This window comes from Hylobates moloch, unplaced genomic scaffold (genome assembly GCF_009828535.3).
Source record: "Hylobates moloch isolate HMO894 unplaced genomic scaffold, HMol_V3 SCAFFOLD_19, whole genome shotgun sequence".
NCBI lineage: Eukaryota > Metazoa > Chordata > Mammalia > Primates > Hylobatidae > Hylobates > Hylobates moloch.
Window position 1 is genome coordinate 15,180,119 of NW_026652294.1, and position 18,828 is coordinate 15,198,946.

An 18,828-nucleotide genomic window follows, 5' to 3' on the forward strand; every position below is an offset into this window, starting at 1 on the left:
GGTGTGAGTGCGCCTGCCCGCCCCGCCCCGCCCAGAGGCCGGGCAGGTGTGGGCGGGCGGCCAGGACCCCGCCGAGCCGGGCTGGAGAGCCGGCGGGAAACAGGAAGCAGGGGGAGGTGCAGCCGGACGGCCAGGAGGGAGGGCGTGCGGACTGACGCGCGGGGTGGCCGGGGGCCGGACGCACGACCCGGGGCGGGCGGCGATGTGGGGAGGCCCGGGCAGCCCAGGAGGCTGCGGGGACGGGGGCGGAGCCGGGGGCGCCACGGGCACCGCCCCCCTGCGCCGGCGGAGCCGCCGCCCGAGCGCGGACCCGGGAGCCCGAGGCGGCTGTAGCGTGCGGGGTGAGTCGCGGGAGCTCGGGGCGCGCCCCCGACGGCGGGTCTGCGGACGACGCCCCGGGGTGTGCTTGGCCGCACATCTAGCCCTAGGGCGCCCTGGTCGACCCCCGTGCGCCTCTTGCCCGCAGACCCTGAGGACACGGCCATGCCGGGCCGGGCGGAGGCGGGGGAGGCCGAGGAGGAGGCCGGGGCCGGCTCGGGGTCCGAGGCGGAGGAGGACGCGCTGTGGGAGCGAATCGAGGGCGTCCGGCACCGGCTGGCTCGCGCCCTGAACCCGGCCAAGCTCACGCCGTATCTGCGCCAGTGCCGGGTCATCGACGAGCAGGACGAGGAGGAGGTGCTGAGCACCTACCGCTTCCCGTGCCGCGTCAACCGCACCGGTGAGCCGCGGTTCCCGAGTGGGCCACGACCTGGGGCGACCGTGCCCTTGGGCGCAGCGCCCACAGCCGTGGAGCGCGAAGCTAGGGCTCTGCTGCCCTGGGGCTCGGTCTCCGCATCAGTAGAGTGGGCTGGGTATGCCCACCAGCCTGCCCCCTCCCCAACGCGCCCTGGCGATCCGCGTTGCCCACACCGGGGTCAGAGTTTTGTCTCTTGGGGTTCTCTCCCACTTCCTGGGTCCACATTAGAGCAGAGGGTTGGATGTGGCTGCCAGGGCCGGCTGGGCCCGGGACCTCCCGGTCACAGCCGGTGGACTTGGCACCTTTCCTGCGCTCTTTGATCTCCGAGTTCTGTCTGTCCCCTGTTCTGTGCACCATACACTCCTGGGGGAGTCCTTTTTCAAGTGTCAAGACCCGTCTCAGCTTTACGAGGGTCCTCTCTCCCACAGGGTGTGCCTTTGAACTAGAGCTCACAAAGGCATGATGGAATGGTCTTTAATGGTGGAATTTCAGGCATGGCCAATGGGAGAAGTATTTTCTTTGCTTCTGGGGATAGAGAGGGCTTCTCTGTGCCATTGAAAAGGCAGGCTGCATTTGCGGGCCGGCATCTGTGTCTGTGGGGGGTGTTGGGGAGCTCTGGGAGCCCAGGAGTCATGAGGGAATGTGCTCCCCTGGCTGTGGCAGAATGGCTCTCTTCTCTTCCCTGATGTGTTAGGACAGGTCCCTGTGTGTGTCACTGGCTCAAAAATCTGGGGAACGTGGGCCTGGTGCATGGTGGGGGCAGAAGCAACCAGGCACCTGGGGAGGCCCTCCCCTAGACCCTGGGTACATCCCCCCAATGCTCTCTAGGGCGCCTGATGGACATCTTGCGCTGCCGTGGCAAGAGGGGCTATGAGGCCTTCCTGGAAGCCCTGGAGTTCTACTACCCCGAACACTTCACGCTGCTCACGGGCCAGGAGCCCGCCCAGCGCTGCTCCATGATCCTCGGTGAGTGGATCTGCGGTGGATGCTTGCACCTCCGACTCCAGTGCACAGGCTTCTTTCCCCATCCCTGTTAGGGAGGCGCTCCCACTATGCCTGTTGAACAGTAAGGGAAACTGAGGCATGGAGAGGCTGAAGGGGCTTGCCCAGGGCCCCACGGTAGGCTGAGGCTGGGCCTGGATGCTAGTGCTGTTATGCCAAGTTCAGAGCCCCATGCTTAACATGGCCTTTTCTTCCTGATAGTGTTTTCAGACATATGTCTGACATACAGAGATGTATAGTTTTTTTATGTAAAAAAATACAGAGGCTCCAGGTGACTTTGAATTTTTTTTTTTTTTTTTTGAGACAGAGTCTTGCTCTGTCACCAGGCTGGAGTGCAGTGGCGCGATCTCGGCTCACTGCAACCTCCGCCTCCCGGGTTCAAGCGATTCTCCTGCCTCAGCCTCCCGAGTAGCTGGGATTACAGGCATGAGCCACCACGTCCCGCTAATTTTTGTATTTTTATTTTTAATAGAGATGGGGTTTCATCATGTTGGCCAGGATGGTCTTGATTTCCTGACTTCGTGATCGCCCTGCCTCGGCCTCCCAAAGTGCTGGGATTACAGGCATGAACCACTGCGCCCAGCTGAATTTTTTTATATAAAAAACACACACACATACACACACACACACACACACACCTACATGTGTATTTTGCTTTTTCTTAGAACAACTGATTTTAGTGATTCTTTCACCTGTGTTACATACACTTGTTTTAAGTGACTGCATACTGTTCATTAGTGAAGTTAGGAAATAATTCATTTAACCCATTTCCAGTTGATGGATACCTAGGTTTCCAGTTTTGTATTATTACAACGATGCGGTAACATCCTTGTATGTGCGTCTTTGTGCAAATGTGTCTCAGGCGAAGAGGTTCTGAGAAGAATTTCTCAAAGAGTCTGTATTTTAACTGTTAAATCAACATACCTCCTACCAGGAGTGTGTAAGGGCCCATTTGAATCCTGGGGATCATGTTTAAACATTTTTGCCATTCTGATATGTAAAAAATAATGTTATTGTTTTAAGTTTATATTTCATTGATACAGTTCACAGGTTACTAGTTATTAAACCTTGGGTAAATAACTGCTCTGTGCTTCACTTTTTCTGTCTTTAAGATGGGTACAATAATAGTACCTACCTTATAGTGTTGTCATAAAGATGTGTCTAGCACAAAGAATGAAGTTAACAAATATTAGTAGCTTCTGTAATTATTGTTGATAGGTTGGTGCATATTTTCCTGTATTTATTAACTTTTTATTTTGGGACTTGCCTATTGATAGTTTTTGTCCGTATTTTTATTTGGTTGTTGATCTTATTGATTTGTAGGAGCTCTTTATATATTATGGCTCTGAGTTCTTGTTATATTTTCTCCCACTCTGTTGCTTATTAACTTTGTTACATCTTTCATTTTTCAAAGGTTTAAACATTTTTATATGGATTTGTCCATCTTTTTTCTCTTATAACTCCTGGATTTTGTGTGTTGTTTAGGAAGACCTCCCCTGCTCCCAAATTCTACAAATATATTCCAGAATTTCCCTCTAGTGTTTTTATGGTTTGAGTTTTTTGACACAGTATGTCATCTCCTGGGGTTTTACTTGCCTGAGCTGCGTGTTCTGTCCCCTGTTCTGTCCTGGCAGATGAGGAGGGGCCTGAGGGCCTGACCCAATTCTTGATGACAGAGGTGCGACGGCTGCGGGAAGCTCGCAAGAGCCAGCTGCAGCGGGAGCAGCAACTGCAGGCCCGGGGCCGGGTGCTCGAGGAAGAGCGGGCAGGGCTGGAGCAGCGGCTGCGGGACCAGCAGCAGGCTCAGGAGCGCTGTCAACGGCTGCGGGAGGACTGGGAGGCGGGCAGCCTGGAGCTGCTGCGGCTCAAGGATGAGAACTACATGATTGCCATGCGTCTGGCACAGCTCAGTGAGGAGAAGAACTCGGCTGTGCTTCGCAGCCGTGACCTGCAGCTGGCGGTAGGCCCTGGGGAGATGGGTTGGGGAGGCAAGGGAAGGGGCAGCTTTTGCAATGTAGTAGCCAGCCAGCCTGTGTCCCAGAGCCACCATTGCTGGCTCTTTGACATGGATAAGTCCTTTTAGTGCTCGGTGTACCTACTTCATTGGGTTATGACTGTGGTTCTCAATGGGGGGTGATTTTGACCCCCTAGAAACATTTGGCCGTGTCTGGGAAATATTTCTGGTTGTCACAATTAGTGGAGATTTATTGGCATCTGGTGTGTAGAGGCCAGGGATGCTGTCAAACGCCCTGCAGGGCACAGGACAGTCCCCAACAAAGAATTACCTAGCCTAAAATGTTGGTAGGGCCGGGGCCAAGAAATGTTGGGTTATGAGGATTTGGTAAGTTGTTTTTTTTTTTTTGGAGACAGAGTCTCACCCTTGTTGCCCAGGCTGGAGTGCAGTGGCGTGATCTCGGCTCCTTGCAGCCTCTGCCTCCTGGGTTCCAGCGTTTCTCCTGCCTCAGCTTCCCGGGTAGCTGGGATTACAGGCTTGTGCCACTACACCCAGCTAATTTTTGTATTTTTAGTAGAGATGGGGTTTCACATACCATGTTAACCTGGCTGGTCTCGAACTCCTGACCTCAGGTGATCTGCCCGCTTGGGCCTCCCAAAGTGTTGGGATTACAGGCACGAGCCACCGTACCTGGCCCGGTGAGTTTAAGACACAGTTTCAAACATGTACAGTCCCTAGCACACTGCTCACAACTTGTGTCATCAGTAGCCATTGTTGATATTATTATCAAGAGCCACACAGGTTATAAACATCATGTCTTCTAATCCTCCCCAAAGCACCATACGCCAAGTCCTCATTTGCAAATACAGACTCTGAGACTCAGATTAGTGAAAGGACTTGCTCAAGGTCACAGAGCCAGGAAGCAGCACAGCCTGGATTTGAACCGGGTCCGGCTGGCTCCAGTGCCAGCCCCCTTCCCACGCTGCTGTTCCGCCTGCTCCCTGTGTGGAAGTCTCACCTGACTCCCTCCAGCAGCAAGTGAGGCCATGCCTCCTATTGCATCTCACTTTCTTGGTTTCTGACTGGGACTCAGCAGGGGGATAATACTGGTATTTGACTGCCACCGGGCGTTGTTCCAAGGATTTAATGAGCTGCTCCACGTCAAGGGCTTAGCAGTGCCAGCTGCATGGCACGCAGGAGGCTCTCTCCAGCCATGTTGCTCGAGGCTGCACAGTGGGTTCTGACCGTGGAGTTTGAAGCCTCCCTACCCCAGGAGCCTTGGGCCGTGGCTACAGCATTGCAGGTGGCTGTGAGGCTGTAGATGTGGGTGCACTGGTGTGCCAGTCCTCGGTTTGTGCACTCCAGGTGGGTCAATATCTTGGGGAGGTGTGCCCCGATGGGGGTGTTGAGGCCACCAGTTGAAGGGTCCAGGCTGCTGGTCCTGCTTGAGGATGTAGGTGGCTGGTTTGAGGTTGTGAGATGACCTTGAGGCTATCTTTCGAGGGCCTGGTTGGTGTGTGGCAGGAGACAGAGGCTTTCTGAGGAGTGGTGGGCAGGGACAGGGACACAGGTCCCAGGCCTGCTCTACTGTGAAAAACCATGTGGCATGGGGTGGGCTTTCCTTTCTGTGCCTCAGTTTCCTCATCCTCATCACAGGTAAGGATGACGTAACAATTATAAAATGCCCTTGTGCTTTATAGATACCATCCTCAGTGCTTGCTATGCACGGACCCCTTTAATTTTCCTGCCACCCTATGCTGGGGTGGACAACACTATCTTCCCCATTTCTAGAGGAGGAAACTGAGGCACAGAGAAGTTGGTTAGAGCACTTTCCCAATGTCCCGGGATTGAAGGACTTTTTTTTTTTTTTGAGATGGAGTCTTGCTCTGTTACCCAGGCTTGAGTGCAGTGGCCAGATCTTTGCTCACTGCAACCTCCGCCTCCCAGGTTCAAGCGATTCTCCTGCCTCAGCCTCTCAAGTAGCTGGGATTACAGGTGTGTGCCACCATGCCTGGCTAATTTTTTTTTTTTTTTTAATTTTTAGTAGAGATGGGGTTTCACCATGTTAGCCAGGCTGGTCTGAAACTCCTGACCTCAGGTGATCTGCCCGCCTCAGCCTCCCAAAGTGCTAGGATTACAGGCGTGGGCCACTGTGTTCAGCCAGATTGAAGGATTTCTGAGTTGGCTCTCAGCACTGCTGAGGGGCGGTGGCTGGCAGGTAGGAGTGCTCCCCTTTCTTTACCCAGAGGGCTTCCCCTTTTTTCTGAAACAGACATGGGGCTTGCTGTAGGGTTTTCTCAGGAGAAATAATCTGCTGCTCAGAGAGGACGGCGTGAGGGCTGCGGTCTGGGGGTACTGGGAGGGGCTGCAGCCCGCATGGCTTGTCCCACCTTTGGGTTGGGTGTGATGGGATTGGGAGATGTCTTGTGTGTGTGGCATCTGGGGGCTGCTGGGACAGGGGAGGGGGATGGAAAAGAGATGGTTGGAGGTGCCTCTGTAGTCTGCAGGTCATCTGCCTCTAGGCAGAGTGGCTGCTTTTTCCTATTTTGGGGACCTAAGAAGTGAAATTGGCCGGGCGCAGTGGCTCATGCCTGTAATCCCAGCACTTTGGGAGGCTGAGGCGGGTGGATCACGAAGTTAGGAGATTGAGACCATCCTGGCTAACGTGATGAAGCCCCGTCTCTACTAAAAATACAAAAAATTAGCCGGGCGCGGTGGCATGCACCTGTAGTCTCAGGGACTCGGGAGGCTGAGGCAGGAGAATTGCTTGAACCCGGGAGGTGGAGGTTGCAGTGAGCCGAGATTGAGCCACTGCACTCCAGCTTGGGCGACACAGCAAGACTCTGTCTCAAAAAAAAAAAAAAAAAAAAAAAAGAAGTGAAATTAAATATATCTACTATAAATTTACCTTAATTTATAATTTATGTTTGGAGCTTTTCTGCTCCAAAATTAACAAAAGTGTTGCAGATGGATCTGAACAGAGCAGCTGATCGTGCCTGGCTTGGCAGCTTGCGTCCCCACCTCCCACGGACAGGTGTGTGGCGGCTGGGATTTAATACCCTGTTTTATAAGATGCAAATTTAATGAGCTGTTATTTCTAAGCAACATAAACTGAAGGAACGAACGCTATAATTTTGTGCTCAGTGAGTTTGTATGCCAGGATTAAATGCATCCGTATTTCCTGTTGCTCGTCGGAGACTCCCAGGTGTCCTGTCCTCTGAGCTCATCAGGGAAGCCGGCCGGCCAGGGGTCAGGCAGGAGGCCCTGGTGTGTGGCTGCGGTTTGCTGAGAGGGTGTGACCACAGTTGTCCTTGTAACGAGCTGTCTTTCTCTGGCTGTTCACAAAGCATGTTTTGTGAGTGGAAAGGAATGCGGGAGTCATGAATTTCTTTCTGAGTCTCTTGCGGAGGAGGAGGAGTGGACTGTTAATTTGTGGAATTGCCTGACCCAGCCTCCAGACCCGTGTGTGTGTGTGTGTGTGTGTGTGTGTGTGTGTGTGTGTGTGTGTGGAGGGGGGGTGCCATTCTAACCTCTCAAGGCTGGGGGACTAGCAAGTCACTTCCCAAGAGAGGCCAGGGGACTCCTGGGGCACCAAATATTGCATGCCTGACTGTAGCACCAGAAGTCATTGTGACCTTTTCCCAACAATTACTTCATTTTATGGCCTGCCACCTGCTGCCCCTCTTGTCACTGTCTGGCCACCTCAGACCCCACATGCGTCATGCTTGGCTGAGTGCACTCATAGTCCAGCAAACTGGCCATTCATGTCTGCTCCCAGCTTGGTGGTCACCCCGCAGCTGCCCACCCACCATACCAGGCCAACTTCTGGCTGCACACTCCAAACTGGTGATTGGTTAGGGGCATGGGATTTTATTTGAAGCTGTGAAGACAGCCACAGTCACACTGTGGCAGCTCTGTAGCCCTTCACAGTTTAGAGGCCTCTGTCCACTTGCTGTCTTGTTTGATTCTTGCAACACCTTTGGGAGGCAAATGATGGGGCCAGGGGATTGACTGGGCCCATTTTACTGATAAGGAAACTGAGGCCCAGAGGAGGTAAGTGACTTGCTCAGGATGACAGAGCCTAGAAGTAGCAAAATTGAAACCTGAACCCTGGACGTGGAGCTCTTGAGGGAGATGAACCAACAGCCAAATCTTCTGGAGTGGAGGCTCTGTTAGGAATTCCTTTCAGGGTGGACCAGACCAAGTCTGAGTCTCTGAGAGTGTTGAGGTGAGATGTTGGCTTGTTGCGGGGAGCATCTGGTTCCTGGGCTGCATGAGACCCTCAACTCTCAAAACCATTGCCCTCTCCTCTCCCCTCACACCCCCGGTACAGATGGGATGATTGAGGCACAGAGAGGGGCCATGACTTGCCCAGGGTCACACTGAGCTAGAGACGGAGCTGGGGTCTGACCCTGTTTTTTTTTCTCCTTCTTTCTTTCTTCTTTCTTCCTTCTTCCTTCTTTCCTCCTCCTCCTCTGCCCTCCTCCCGCCTCCTCCTTCTCCTTCTCCTCCTTCTTTTCCTTCTTCTCCTTTTTCTTCTCCTTCTCCTCCTCCCTCTTCCCCCTCCCTCCTCCATCCCCTCCCTCCTCCTCCTCCCCCTCCTGCTCACTCCTTTCTCCTCCCCTCCCTCCTCCTCCTCCCTCCTCCTCCTCCCTCCTCCTCCTCCCTCTCTTCCTCCTCCCTCCTCCTCCACCCTCCTCCTCCCTCCTCCCTCCTCCTCCTCCCTCCTCCTCCTCCCTACTCCTCTCTTTTTCTTCTTCTTCGTCTTTTTTTTTTTTTTTTTTGAGACAGGATCTCTCTCCGTTGCCCAGGCTGGAGTGCAGTGGCATGATCATGGTTCACTGCAGCCTCAACCTCCCAAATCTCAAGTGATTCTCCCGCTTCAGCCTGCTGAGTAGCTGGGATAATAGGCGCGCACCACCACATCCAACTAATGTTTTAAATTTTTTTTGTTGAGACGAGGTCTCACTGTGTTAACTAGGCTAGTGTCCATCTGCCCGCCTCGGCCTCCTAAAGTGTTAGGATTACAGGCGTGAGCACCGCACCTGGCCTGGTTTCCCTTATTTTTATTTATTTATTTATTTATTTTTTAGACAGAGTCTTGCTCTGTTGCCCAGGCTGGAGTGTAGTGGCGCAGTCTTGGCTCACTGTAACCTCCATCTCCTGGGTTCAAATGATTCTCGTGCCTCAACCTCCCTAGTAGCTGGGACTACAGGCATGTGCCACCACGCCTGGCTCATTTTTGTATTTTTAGTAGAGACGGGGTTTCACCATGTTGGTCAGGCTGGTTTCAAACTCTTGACCTCAGGTGATCCGCTGAGGGCCCGCCTCAGCCTCCCAAAGTGCTGGGATTACAGGCGTGAGCCACTGTGCCTGGCCCCCCTTCTTCTTGATGCGGCCCTCCTCCTTTTCTGCCATGAGAATACTGGGCTAAATTGACGGGAGTCAGTGTCAGAACTGCAGGACAGACAGCATGTCGTGATGCAGCACATCCGCCCACAAGTTCTTAGAGTGGATTCCCCTGGGAGGGTGTCCTCGGCCTTGCTACCCACTGCTCCTGCCTCAGCCCTGTTTGTTTTATATCTGTCCAGCCTGTCCTGTTTTCATAGACAAGTCTGGGGAGGACTCCTGCTTCGGCTTCTCTGGGAATCTGGGAGGTACCCAGGAGTGAGGGAGCAGGTCTTCCCACCCCTGTAACCTGTGGCTCCCAGTGTGTCCCCCTCTGGGCTGACCCATGTCTTGGGCTCCAGGTGGATCAGCTCAAGCTCAAAGTGAGTCGGCTGGAGGAAGAGTGTGCACTGCTGCGAAGGGCCAGGGGGCCGCCCCCTGGGGCAGAGGAGAAGGAGAAGGAGAAGGAGCCGGACAATGTGGACCTCGTCTCTGAGCTGCGTGCCGAGAACCAGCGGCTGACAGTGTCCCTGCGGGAGTTGCAGGAGGGCCTGCAGCAGGTACCAGGGCCAGGGCTTGTGGGCATAGGCTGGGGGGTGGTCAGGAGGGCCTGCAGCAGGTACTGGGGCTCGTGGGCACAGGCTGTGGGGTGGGGGATCAGGAGGGCCTGCAGCAGGTAGCAGGGCCAGGGCTTCTGGGCACAGGCTGGGTAGGGGGGGTCAGGAGGGCCTGCAGCAGGTACCGGGGCTGGGGCCCATGGGCACGGGGGTGGGGGGGTGGTCAGGAGGGCCTGTAGTAGGTACCAGGGCTGGGGCTTGTGGGCACAGGCTGACAGGAGGTCAGGAGGGCCTGCAGCAGGTACCAGGGCCGGGGCTCATGGGCACAGGCTGGGGGAGGTCAGGAGGCCTGCAGCAGGTACCAGGGCTGGGGCCCATGGGCATGGGGGTGGGGGGAGGTCAGAAGGACCTGCAGCAGGTACCAGGGCTGGGGCCCATGGGCATGGGGGTGGGGGGAGGTCAGAAGGACCTGCAGCAGGTATCAGGGCCGGGGCTCGTGGACATGGAGTGGGGGCAGGGGTCAGACCCAGAAAACAGGCCCTCTTGCTGTTTGCTTATCCTCCCAAGGCCTGGGAAGCTGAGGATTTCAGAACCAGGGATCTGAGATCTGGATGGAGTCCCGGTAGCCTCTTGCCTGAAGCTCTGAGCTGAGGGCCCTTAGCAAGTGGCTGTCCCTGGTTGTCTGGTCTAGGGTGTGTGAGCAGCCTCCAGAAGGTCTCCAAACTCCCTAAAACTGTCCCCCTGGTTTTGAGTGTGAGCATTTTTCTGGTGAAAGGACCCCAGCTTTAATTTGATTTGTAGAGGGTGTGGTCTGGTGGCCCCAGGGCTTGCTGAGTGTCCTGTGGCAGGTCAGTGGCAGGTCAGCGGCTGCATGGGCCTGCCTCCTGGCCATTGTTCCACACAGGAAGTGGGGGATGGGAGCCAGTGCGTTTCATGGGGTTGGGGCACTTGGCTGGGGTGTGGGTCTGGGGGTAAGATCTTGGGCCCAGGGTCTACCTGTATGGGCCAGGCTCAGCCCCTTGAAGACCCCTAGTCATGGGGGTGGGAATAGGCCTTGGAAATGGCCGCCGTCTGCTGCCCTGGATGGTGGGTGAGGGCCAGAGCATGAGTGTGTGCCCGGTGCTTGTTTAGGAATAATCCTGGCTGAACTTGTGCAGTCACACCCTCATCCACTTACCTTATTAGCTTACTTGTACCCCAGATGCTCCCTGGAGGGTGGGTAGGGCTTGTGGGGCCCCACCCCCTCTGCCAATGGGGAGACAGAGATCCAGAGAGGGTGGAGGCCCCAGGCCAGCATGGCAGAGCTCGTCAGGTGGGTTTGGAGGGCTGAGAGCTGCGTGTCCCCTTCCTTCCCACACCCAGGGTGGGCCCCTAGCCAGACCCTGAGGTGGCTCTGCCCTGTGATTCCCAGGAGGCGAGCCGGCCGGGGGCCCCGGGCTCCGAGCGCATCCTGCTGGACATCCTAGAGCATGACTGGCGGGAGGCACAGGACAGCAGGCAGGAGCTGTGCCAGAAGCTGCACGCTGTGCAGGGGGAGCTGCAGTGGGCCGAGGAGCTGCGCGACCAGGTGGGGCCCTGCCCATGCCCTGCCCCTTGTGGGGGAGGGTGTCAGGCAGGGTCATGTGCTCACGCCTTCCCTGAGCATCTGCTTGACGTAGGCACCGTGCTGAGAACCGCATTCATTTGTTCTCAGATGTTGACGGAGGCACCCTTCTAGGCGCCTGAGACGCCACAGTGAGCAAAACAAAGGTGCCTTTTCCTTGAGGGGGAACTCCAGCAGGGGAGACTGGCAGTATGTGAGATACACAGTCCCACGTCAGCTATTTCATGTAGTCAAAGGCGATGAGCGCCGTGGGAGACGCAGAGCTGGGGAAGGGGCCGGTTGCAGTTTGAGTGGGGAGGCCAAGGGTGGCCGGATGGGTGAAATGATGATCATTCTTCTCATTTTACAGATTAGGCAGTTGAGGGCCTGTGAGGTAAAGTCAGTGGCTCAGAGCACTCCACTGGGGAGGAGGGGACTTGTTATTGGGTCTCAGACTGTTGGTGAGCGTCTCTCGCTGGCCCTCCTGGGCGCCTGCTGGTTAGTTTTCTCATGGTCCCCAGCCCTGTGGTCTGACCTTGCCCCATGCCACCCTCAGTACCTGCAGGAGATGGAAGACCTGCGGCTCAAGCACCGCACGCTGCAGAAGGACTGTGACCTGTACAAGCACCGCATGGCCACTGTCCTGGCCCAGCTGGAGGAGATTGAGAAGGAGCGAGACCAGGTGAGCCCAGCCTGCGTGTACGAGGCCCTGGGCCAGTTGCTGCTTCTCATATGGGAGGAGACAAGGAGCAATGGAGGGGACTAGAATGGTAGAAAGAGACGTTAGCAGCTCCCTGGTGGGTTAGGACGGGTCACAAAGGCTGGGGGAACCAGACAGGGGACCTGGAGCCCTTGAGATACCAACCTTACACCCTGGACCTGCTGGCCTCATCTGAGCTCCTGTGGCAGTTACAGAAGCTGGTCCTGGTGTCTTCATTTCTGAATCCCTTGTTCTCTCCATCTCAAAGACAAGGCCAGCACAGGGGAGGTGCTTACAAATAGAAGCCGATGAAGAAATTCTCAAAAGTTTTGGCTTTCAGTCCCTGGGCACTATGACCCTTGTCTCCTGCCAAGGTTGTGGGGTGGGCTGAGGACCTCCGGCCAGTGCCACCAGGTCCCCGAGCCTCCTTGTGTGAGGTTCCATGTGCAGCAGGGAAGGGCAGGAGGTTTTTGTCCTTAACCAAGTGTGAATCCCACTAGAGGAGTTGAAGTCTACATATTATTGTTATTATTACTTTTTGAGACTGAGTCTAGCTCTGTTGCCCAGGTTGGAGTGCAGTGGTGCAATCTCAGCTCACTGAGGCCTCCCAGATTCAAGTGATTCTCCTGCCTCAGCCTCCCAAGTAGCTGGTATTACAGGCATGCCACCATTCCCGGCTAATTTTTGTATCTTTAGTAGAGACAGGTTTCACCATATTGACCAGGCTGGTCTTGAACTCCTGGGCTCAACTGATCCACCTGCCTCAGCCTCCCAAAGTGCTGGGATTAAAGGCATGAGCTCCCATGCCCAGCTGAAGTCTACATATTAGAAATGCCCTCAGAATCCCCTGGCAAGCTTGAAAGTGCAAATTTGGGGCTTCATTCTCTGGACATTCTGATTCAGGTGGTCTGGGATGGGCCCCAGGAATCTGCATTTTATGGGGCTGCCCCCTGCTCTCTCTGAGGCATAGGTGACAGGTCTGGACCATGGGCCTAGCTCTGGAGCCCCTGGTCTTCACTGGATGCAGTGGGCTGGGTTTGACTCCTGGCTTCTCCATTGACTGGGATGCTGGGAGTGAAGCCCCTGGCACACAGCAGGTCTTGTGGAAAAGTTTTCAGTTCTTGGTGAAATGGTGAGAGCCTGGATTCTGCAAATGGACTGCCCAATTTGAATCCCAGCTCTGTCCCTCCTGGCTTGGTTTCCCCAATCTGCAGAATGAGAATAATGATATGAATAGTGTCTAACTTAGCCAGTTAGTGTGAAGATATATTATTTATTTATTTATTTATTTATTTATTTATTTATTTATTTATTTTTTGAGACGGAGTCTCGCTCTGTCACCCAGGCTGGAGTGCAGTGGCGCAATCTTGGCTCACTGCAACCTCCACCTCCCAGGTTCACGCCATTCTTCTGCCTCAGCCTCTCTGAGTAGCTGGGACTACAGGCGCCCGCCACCAGGCCTGGCTAATTTTTTTGTATTTTTAGTAGAGACGGGGTTCACCGTGGTCTCGATCTCCTGACCTCGTGATCTGCCCGCCTCGGCCTCCCAAAGTGCTGGGATTACAAGCGTGAGCCACCGCGCCCGGCAGTGTGAAGATACTTAAATGAGCTGATAATTTAGCTCAGGGCCCAGCACCCAGTGCTCAGTACGTGATAGCTGCCATTCTCCTTACTGTCCCCATTCTCCAAGTCATAGGCCAGGAAAGCTGGGCCAAGGTGGCTCCTTCAGCTGCTGCCTCCCCTGCCCCAACCCTAGGCCATCCAGAGCCGTGACCGGATCCAGTTGCAGTACTCACAGAGCCTCATCGAGAAGGACCAGTACCGCAAGCAGGTGCGGGGCCTGGAGGCGGAGCGGGATGAGCTGCTGACGACGCTCACCAGTCTGGAGGGCACCAAGGCTCTGCTGGAGGTGCAGCTGCAGCGGGCCCAGGGTGGCACCTGCCTCAAGGTGAGCAGGTCAAGATTGTGGGGGTCCTGGCAGGAAGGCTGGGGTCCTGGCAGGAGCTCTTGGCCAGGGCTGGGAATGTGCCGGCCCTGGTGGGCGACCTCAGCCAGGGGAGGAAGCTTGGGGGAAGTGGGAAGAGCCCTCAGTTAGGGGCGGGAACTTGAACCCAGGCTGGGGTGGGTGTGGGCTGGTGAGCAGGCGGAGGGGCATGTTGGTCTCTGAGTTTCTGGGGTTGCTTCTGGGACACTAAGAATAGTTTGGAGCTGGTCTTTGCATTTAACTCGGGAAGGCTGGCTGCCTGAGTGCCTGTGTGCATGTTAGAATGTAAAACCTGGGCCTCAGAGACCAGCTAGTCAGGACTAACATGGGCCTAAGCATCCCTCAGAGACCAGCTGGTCTAATCCTCTCATCGCACAGGGCCCAGAGAGGGTCAGGGGCTTGCCCAAGGCCACACAGCCAGCTGGCACTGGAGCTGGAGTCCCAGACCCATTGTAAATTGGATCGTGGTCCTCAGGTTGCTGCCGGGAGCTCTGCTTTTTCCTTTTTTTTTTTTTGAGACAGAATCTTGCCGTATCGCCCATGCTGGATCCCAGGTTCAAGTTATTCTCATGCCTTAGCCTCCCTAGTAGCTGGGATTACAGGTGCCTGCCACCATACCCAGCTAAGTTTTTTTTTTGTATTTTCAGGAGGGATGGGGGTTTCACCATGTTGGCCAGGCTGGTTTCAAACTCCAGACCTCAAGGGATCCTCCTGCCTCAGCCTTGCAAAGTGCTGGGATTAGAGGCGTGAACACCCAGCCTGCGTTTTCTTATTTTGAGTTGCCTGACAGTGAGCTCCGCAGGCCTGGTGTTTGAAGCACTGGGGCCTGGAGGAATATAGGAAAAGTCAGCATTAATCCATGACTTTTTTTTTTTTTAAACCCCCAGTGGCGTTTTTGCTGTTTGGTAAAGACAGAGTCCCTTTTCATGGCCAAGAGGCCCTGCGGATGGGGTTCCTCTTGTCCTGTCACCTGGTTCTGTGGGTTCCAGTCTTTCAACTGGAATGCATCACAGTCCTGCCTCAGGGCCTTTGCACATGCTGTTGATCTGCCTGGACCGTGCCAGCTTGACCTACTTAGCGCCTATATACCCTTGAGTTCTGAGTTCAAACCACAGTTTCTTTGGAGAGTACTTGGACTCCCAGGCTGGGTGGGGTCTTTGTGTGTTTTCCATGCCCCAGGCACCTTCCTTCTGCTATTGTCTCAGCTTGGGGCTATTATGTTCATATGTCTGCTGGTTTACAGTTTGTCTCCCCCTCTAGGCTGTGAGCTCCCTGAGGACAGGGATCTGTCCCTGTGCTGGCACATGGCAGGTGCTCAGTAAAGGACTGTGGCTGGCATGGGCCTAGCACTGCTCACCTCCTTCCTTGCCTCTCCCTCTTCCAGGCCTGTGCCTCCTCCCATTCCCTGTGCTCCAACCTCAGCAGCACTTGGAGCCTGAGCGAGTTCCCCTCCCCTCTGGGAGGCCCAGAAGCAACCGGGGAGGCTGCTGTCATGGGGGGACCTGAGCCTCACAACTCGGTAAGACAACTGCCCCATCCCAAATAAGGGGGGACGCTACTATAGCATTATTACTAATGTAGAGAGTGCTTTCTGAAGGATCCATTTCACAGGTGAGGACACTGAGGCGCAGGGAGGCCGAGTACTTTACTGAAGCTCACCCAGAACCATTTCCTTGCCAGGCATAGGTGCCAGGAGGTCTGGGGAGCCACCCGCACACTATAATCTTGCAGAGCCCACTCTTCTGCTCTGGGCCCTACTTCTGATCTGTGGAATGGGCACAAACCAGGTGTGCTGAGGACTGGGATGGTGCTGGGCAGTGGGGGTGACCCAGGCCCTGTCATGGCATTGCAGGAGGAAGCTACAGACAGTGAAAAGGAGATCAACCGGCTCTCCATCCTGCCCTTCCCCCCCAGTGCCGGCTCCATCCTCCGCCGGCAGCGTGAGGAGGACCCCGCACCCCCTAAGAGGTGAGATGGCTAGGGATAGCAGTAGACACCCAGGGAGGTGGGGCTGCCGTTGCCTGAACAACCACCTCCCAGAATCTGCAATGCCAAAGTCAGGTCCAGGCAGTCACTTCCCTTTATTGCCCTCAGATGGCTGGAGCTCTGGAAACCCAGGCCCTGTGAGTCACAGGGGCGACCAAAGTCAGGGTTAAGACAAGGCCGATGGGCAGAGTGAACTCAGTCCTAGCCAAGCATCCTGGCAGGAGAGTCACTGGGGGACAAGCCTTGAAGATCCTATACCCAAGGAGAAGCTTGATGGTTCAGGACTAGGGGGCGTGGAGAATGTTTCAAGGTATAAGGGACCTCGGGCAAGAAAGCCAGGCCCCAGGTTTGGGCATCAGCAGCAAATAGGGACCAGAAAAACCAAGGCGCACCCTCTGGTGGCAAGACCAAGGGCGGGAGATAGCCTGCCTCCTGGGGCGCGATCCTTGTCACTGCTTTTCCCCTGTAAGCAGCCCTTGATTTATTCCTTTACTGGTGAGAGGCTGGGCCCTGGGAGGCTGTGGTCAGTATGGCCTTGATCTGTGTGAATCTGTCCCAAGGAGGCGTCTGATGAGGAGGTCATGGTTTAACTTAGGAGGCGTACCTGGGAGCCACAAACCACAAAGGTGGCAAGTGAGGGTGAGGTGAGGGGTGAGAGATCAGGGGTGGCTTCCAGGAGGAGGTGGCATGGAAAGAGCTGGCTTTGAAGGGCATGCCAGGGCATTGTAGGTGGAACAACACTGGACAGAGGCCAGGACATTAACTTCTTGCCCTGGGAGTTTAGGGGAGCCAGGTGGCATGGGTGCCCTGTACCTGGGACCCCACCTTGAGTCTAGCCTGCATTTGCTTAGGGGCTGTGAGACATTTATCTGATGTGGGGGCAGGAGGAGGGAGCAGGGCAGAGTGCCCACTGTGCCTCACCTCTTGCCCCCTCCCTGCCCTCTGTCTGCCCAGATCCTTCAGCAGCATGTCAGACATCACAGGTAACAGCCCTTGAGTTCCGTGGGGAGGGCTCCTCTGGTCGGGGGAGGTGGCTTTGCAGCCCACCTGAAGCCTGCACCACCTGCGCTACCCTTGCCCTGCATCCCCTTCCCTGAAGCCCTGCCGTGGCCCCTGCCAGGCAGGAAGGTTGTGCTTGGGAGGCCCCTGGGGGCTTTGGTTCCAGCCTCTCACCCCAAGCCCAGTCCTGGGCCTCACTCCTGCTCCTGGCTGTGATGTATGAGGTTCTTCAGTTCTGGGCCACCTTTCACCCTCTTCTGGGAAACTGCAGGGTCAGCCTGGTGGGCCCTGATCTATCTCTGAGCCCAGTGGGTCTGATGTGCTGCTCCTGGGGCCTCAAACCTGCCAAGGCCCCTCGGGTCCTGGGCTGGAGGGGGGTCAGTCCCGGTCATGGACCCTGGTCATCCCTGTTTCCCAGTCCCAGACCCCTGAACCTCATTCTTTTTCTCCAGGGAGTGTGACACTTAAGCCCTGGTCCCCTGGCCTCTCTTCGTCCTCGTCCTCTGACAGCGTGTGGCCTTTGGGAAAGCCGGAAGGCCTCCTGGCTCGGGGCTGTGGCCTGGACTTCCTCAACAGGTACTGTAGCTGCCTGCGGTGGGTGGAGCTGGGGTGATTGCTTGAGAGGGGAACAGGAGCGAGGTGGGAGGAGCAATTGCCTCGCCCCTGTTTTAATGCAACTGTTGGAAGATTAAGATCTGTAGACACTGGCAGCCCTTGGATTCTAATCCTGCTGCCGCTCTTGATCGTCCCTGTGACTTGGGCTGGTCCCTTCACCTCTCTGGGCCTCCATGTCTCAGTAGCTAAAGGGAGATGATGACCCTTTTTGCACAGAGGTCTTTTCAGGGCTCTGCTCGCGGAAGCAAAGCACCCAGCTCTGCCAGGCATGTAGCAGGTGCTTAGTAATAGTTGTCACTGACAAGCTGTCCTTGTCCCAATGTCCTTCCTGTCAGTCCCTTGGCTCTGAGTCCCTGGGACTGAGCCACCCAGCAAAGTTTCTTGCTGTGGGTGGGCGTGGGTCACCTCAGGAGCCCATATGACCGGGCCAGTCACAGGTCCATAACAGGAGTCACAAAGCCCATTAGTGCAGAGTGCACTGTAGGTGATGTGCTGTTAGTGTGGCCGGTGCGTGGCCGCTGTTCACACTTGCCAGTGTATCTAAGGGAGGGGTGGGGCATAGCAGGGGCTGCACTGCCATTGTGGTCTTGGAACTCAGCTGTGAGGAGAGGGCAGGTAGGGGGAGCATCCGGTGACTGTGGAGAAGGAGCGAGGGGGATGGGTGAAAGTCAAGGCTTCCTGAGTCAGGCTGGGAAAGTGTGGACTTTGGCTTGTACACTCTGGGAAATGTGGGAGGGTTTAGTTATTAACTGCAAGGCCAGCTGCTGGCTGTTTTACAACATGCTCTTTGTCCAGGGAGTAGGCATAATTATGATTATCTCTGTTCCATAGAGGAGGTAACTGGGGCTCAGAGAGGTTAAGCAACTTGCCCAGGGTCCCACAGTTGGGAAGTACCAGGTCTGGGTTCCTAGTGACCTGATCAGATTTGGGTTTTGGACAGGGCGTAGGAAACGTGGACTGTCAGCGCTGGAATGTGGAGGTGTTGGGTGCAGAGGGACGGGTCACGCAGCAGATCCAGAGGACCAGGGCCTCTGGCCTCCGGAGCGGCTTGGTCAGCCGGTGTCCAGGCCCTGCCCCCACCTGGCCCCCGGCAGTGGGTCCAGCGAGACATTGTTTTTGCCTGTGCAGGACGTGCTTCTCGGGGAAGGGGTGGAGGCGCCTCTCTTCCTGCTCGCCTCGCCTCGGCCCTTCCTCCCTTCCTCCAGTTTGGGCTGCAGCCGGGGTCCTGGCTGTTGTCCAGGGGGCGCCAGGATGCAGCCAGGGAGCAGGAGCCTCTGTCCCAGCCCTGCCCAGGCCCCACGATCATATGGGGCCACTTCTGCTGC

General features: G+C 55.8%; 1 protein-coding gene across 1 annotated transcript in view; it reads left to right on the top strand.

Moving 5' to 3' along the window:
- The first annotated feature begins 293 nt into the window (after positions 1 to 293).
- The window catches only part of CARD10 (caspase recruitment domain family member 10), a 29,920-nt gene continuing 11,385 nt past the window's right edge, over positions 294 to 18,828 (top strand). The window contains exons 1-12 of the mRNA XM_058431393.1: positions 294 to 341; positions 467 to 718; positions 1,565 to 1,702; positions 3,373 to 3,698; positions 9,443 to 9,640; positions 11,049 to 11,204; positions 11,776 to 11,901; positions 13,676 to 13,867; positions 15,288 to 15,422; positions 15,756 to 15,871; positions 16,844 to 16,872; positions 17,341 to 17,464. Coding sequence (XP_058287376.1) covers positions 484 to 718; positions 1,565 to 1,702; positions 3,373 to 3,698; positions 9,443 to 9,640; positions 11,049 to 11,204; positions 11,776 to 11,901; positions 13,676 to 13,867; positions 15,288 to 15,422; positions 15,756 to 15,871; positions 16,844 to 16,872; positions 17,341 to 17,464 — 1,775 coding nt within the window. The 5' untranslated portion in view covers positions 294 to 341; positions 467 to 483. The remainder of the gene's footprint in view (positions 342 to 466; positions 719 to 1,564; positions 1,703 to 3,372; positions 3,699 to 9,442; positions 9,641 to 11,048; positions 11,205 to 11,775; positions 11,902 to 13,675; positions 13,868 to 15,287; positions 15,423 to 15,755; positions 15,872 to 16,843; positions 16,873 to 17,340; positions 17,465 to 18,828) is intronic.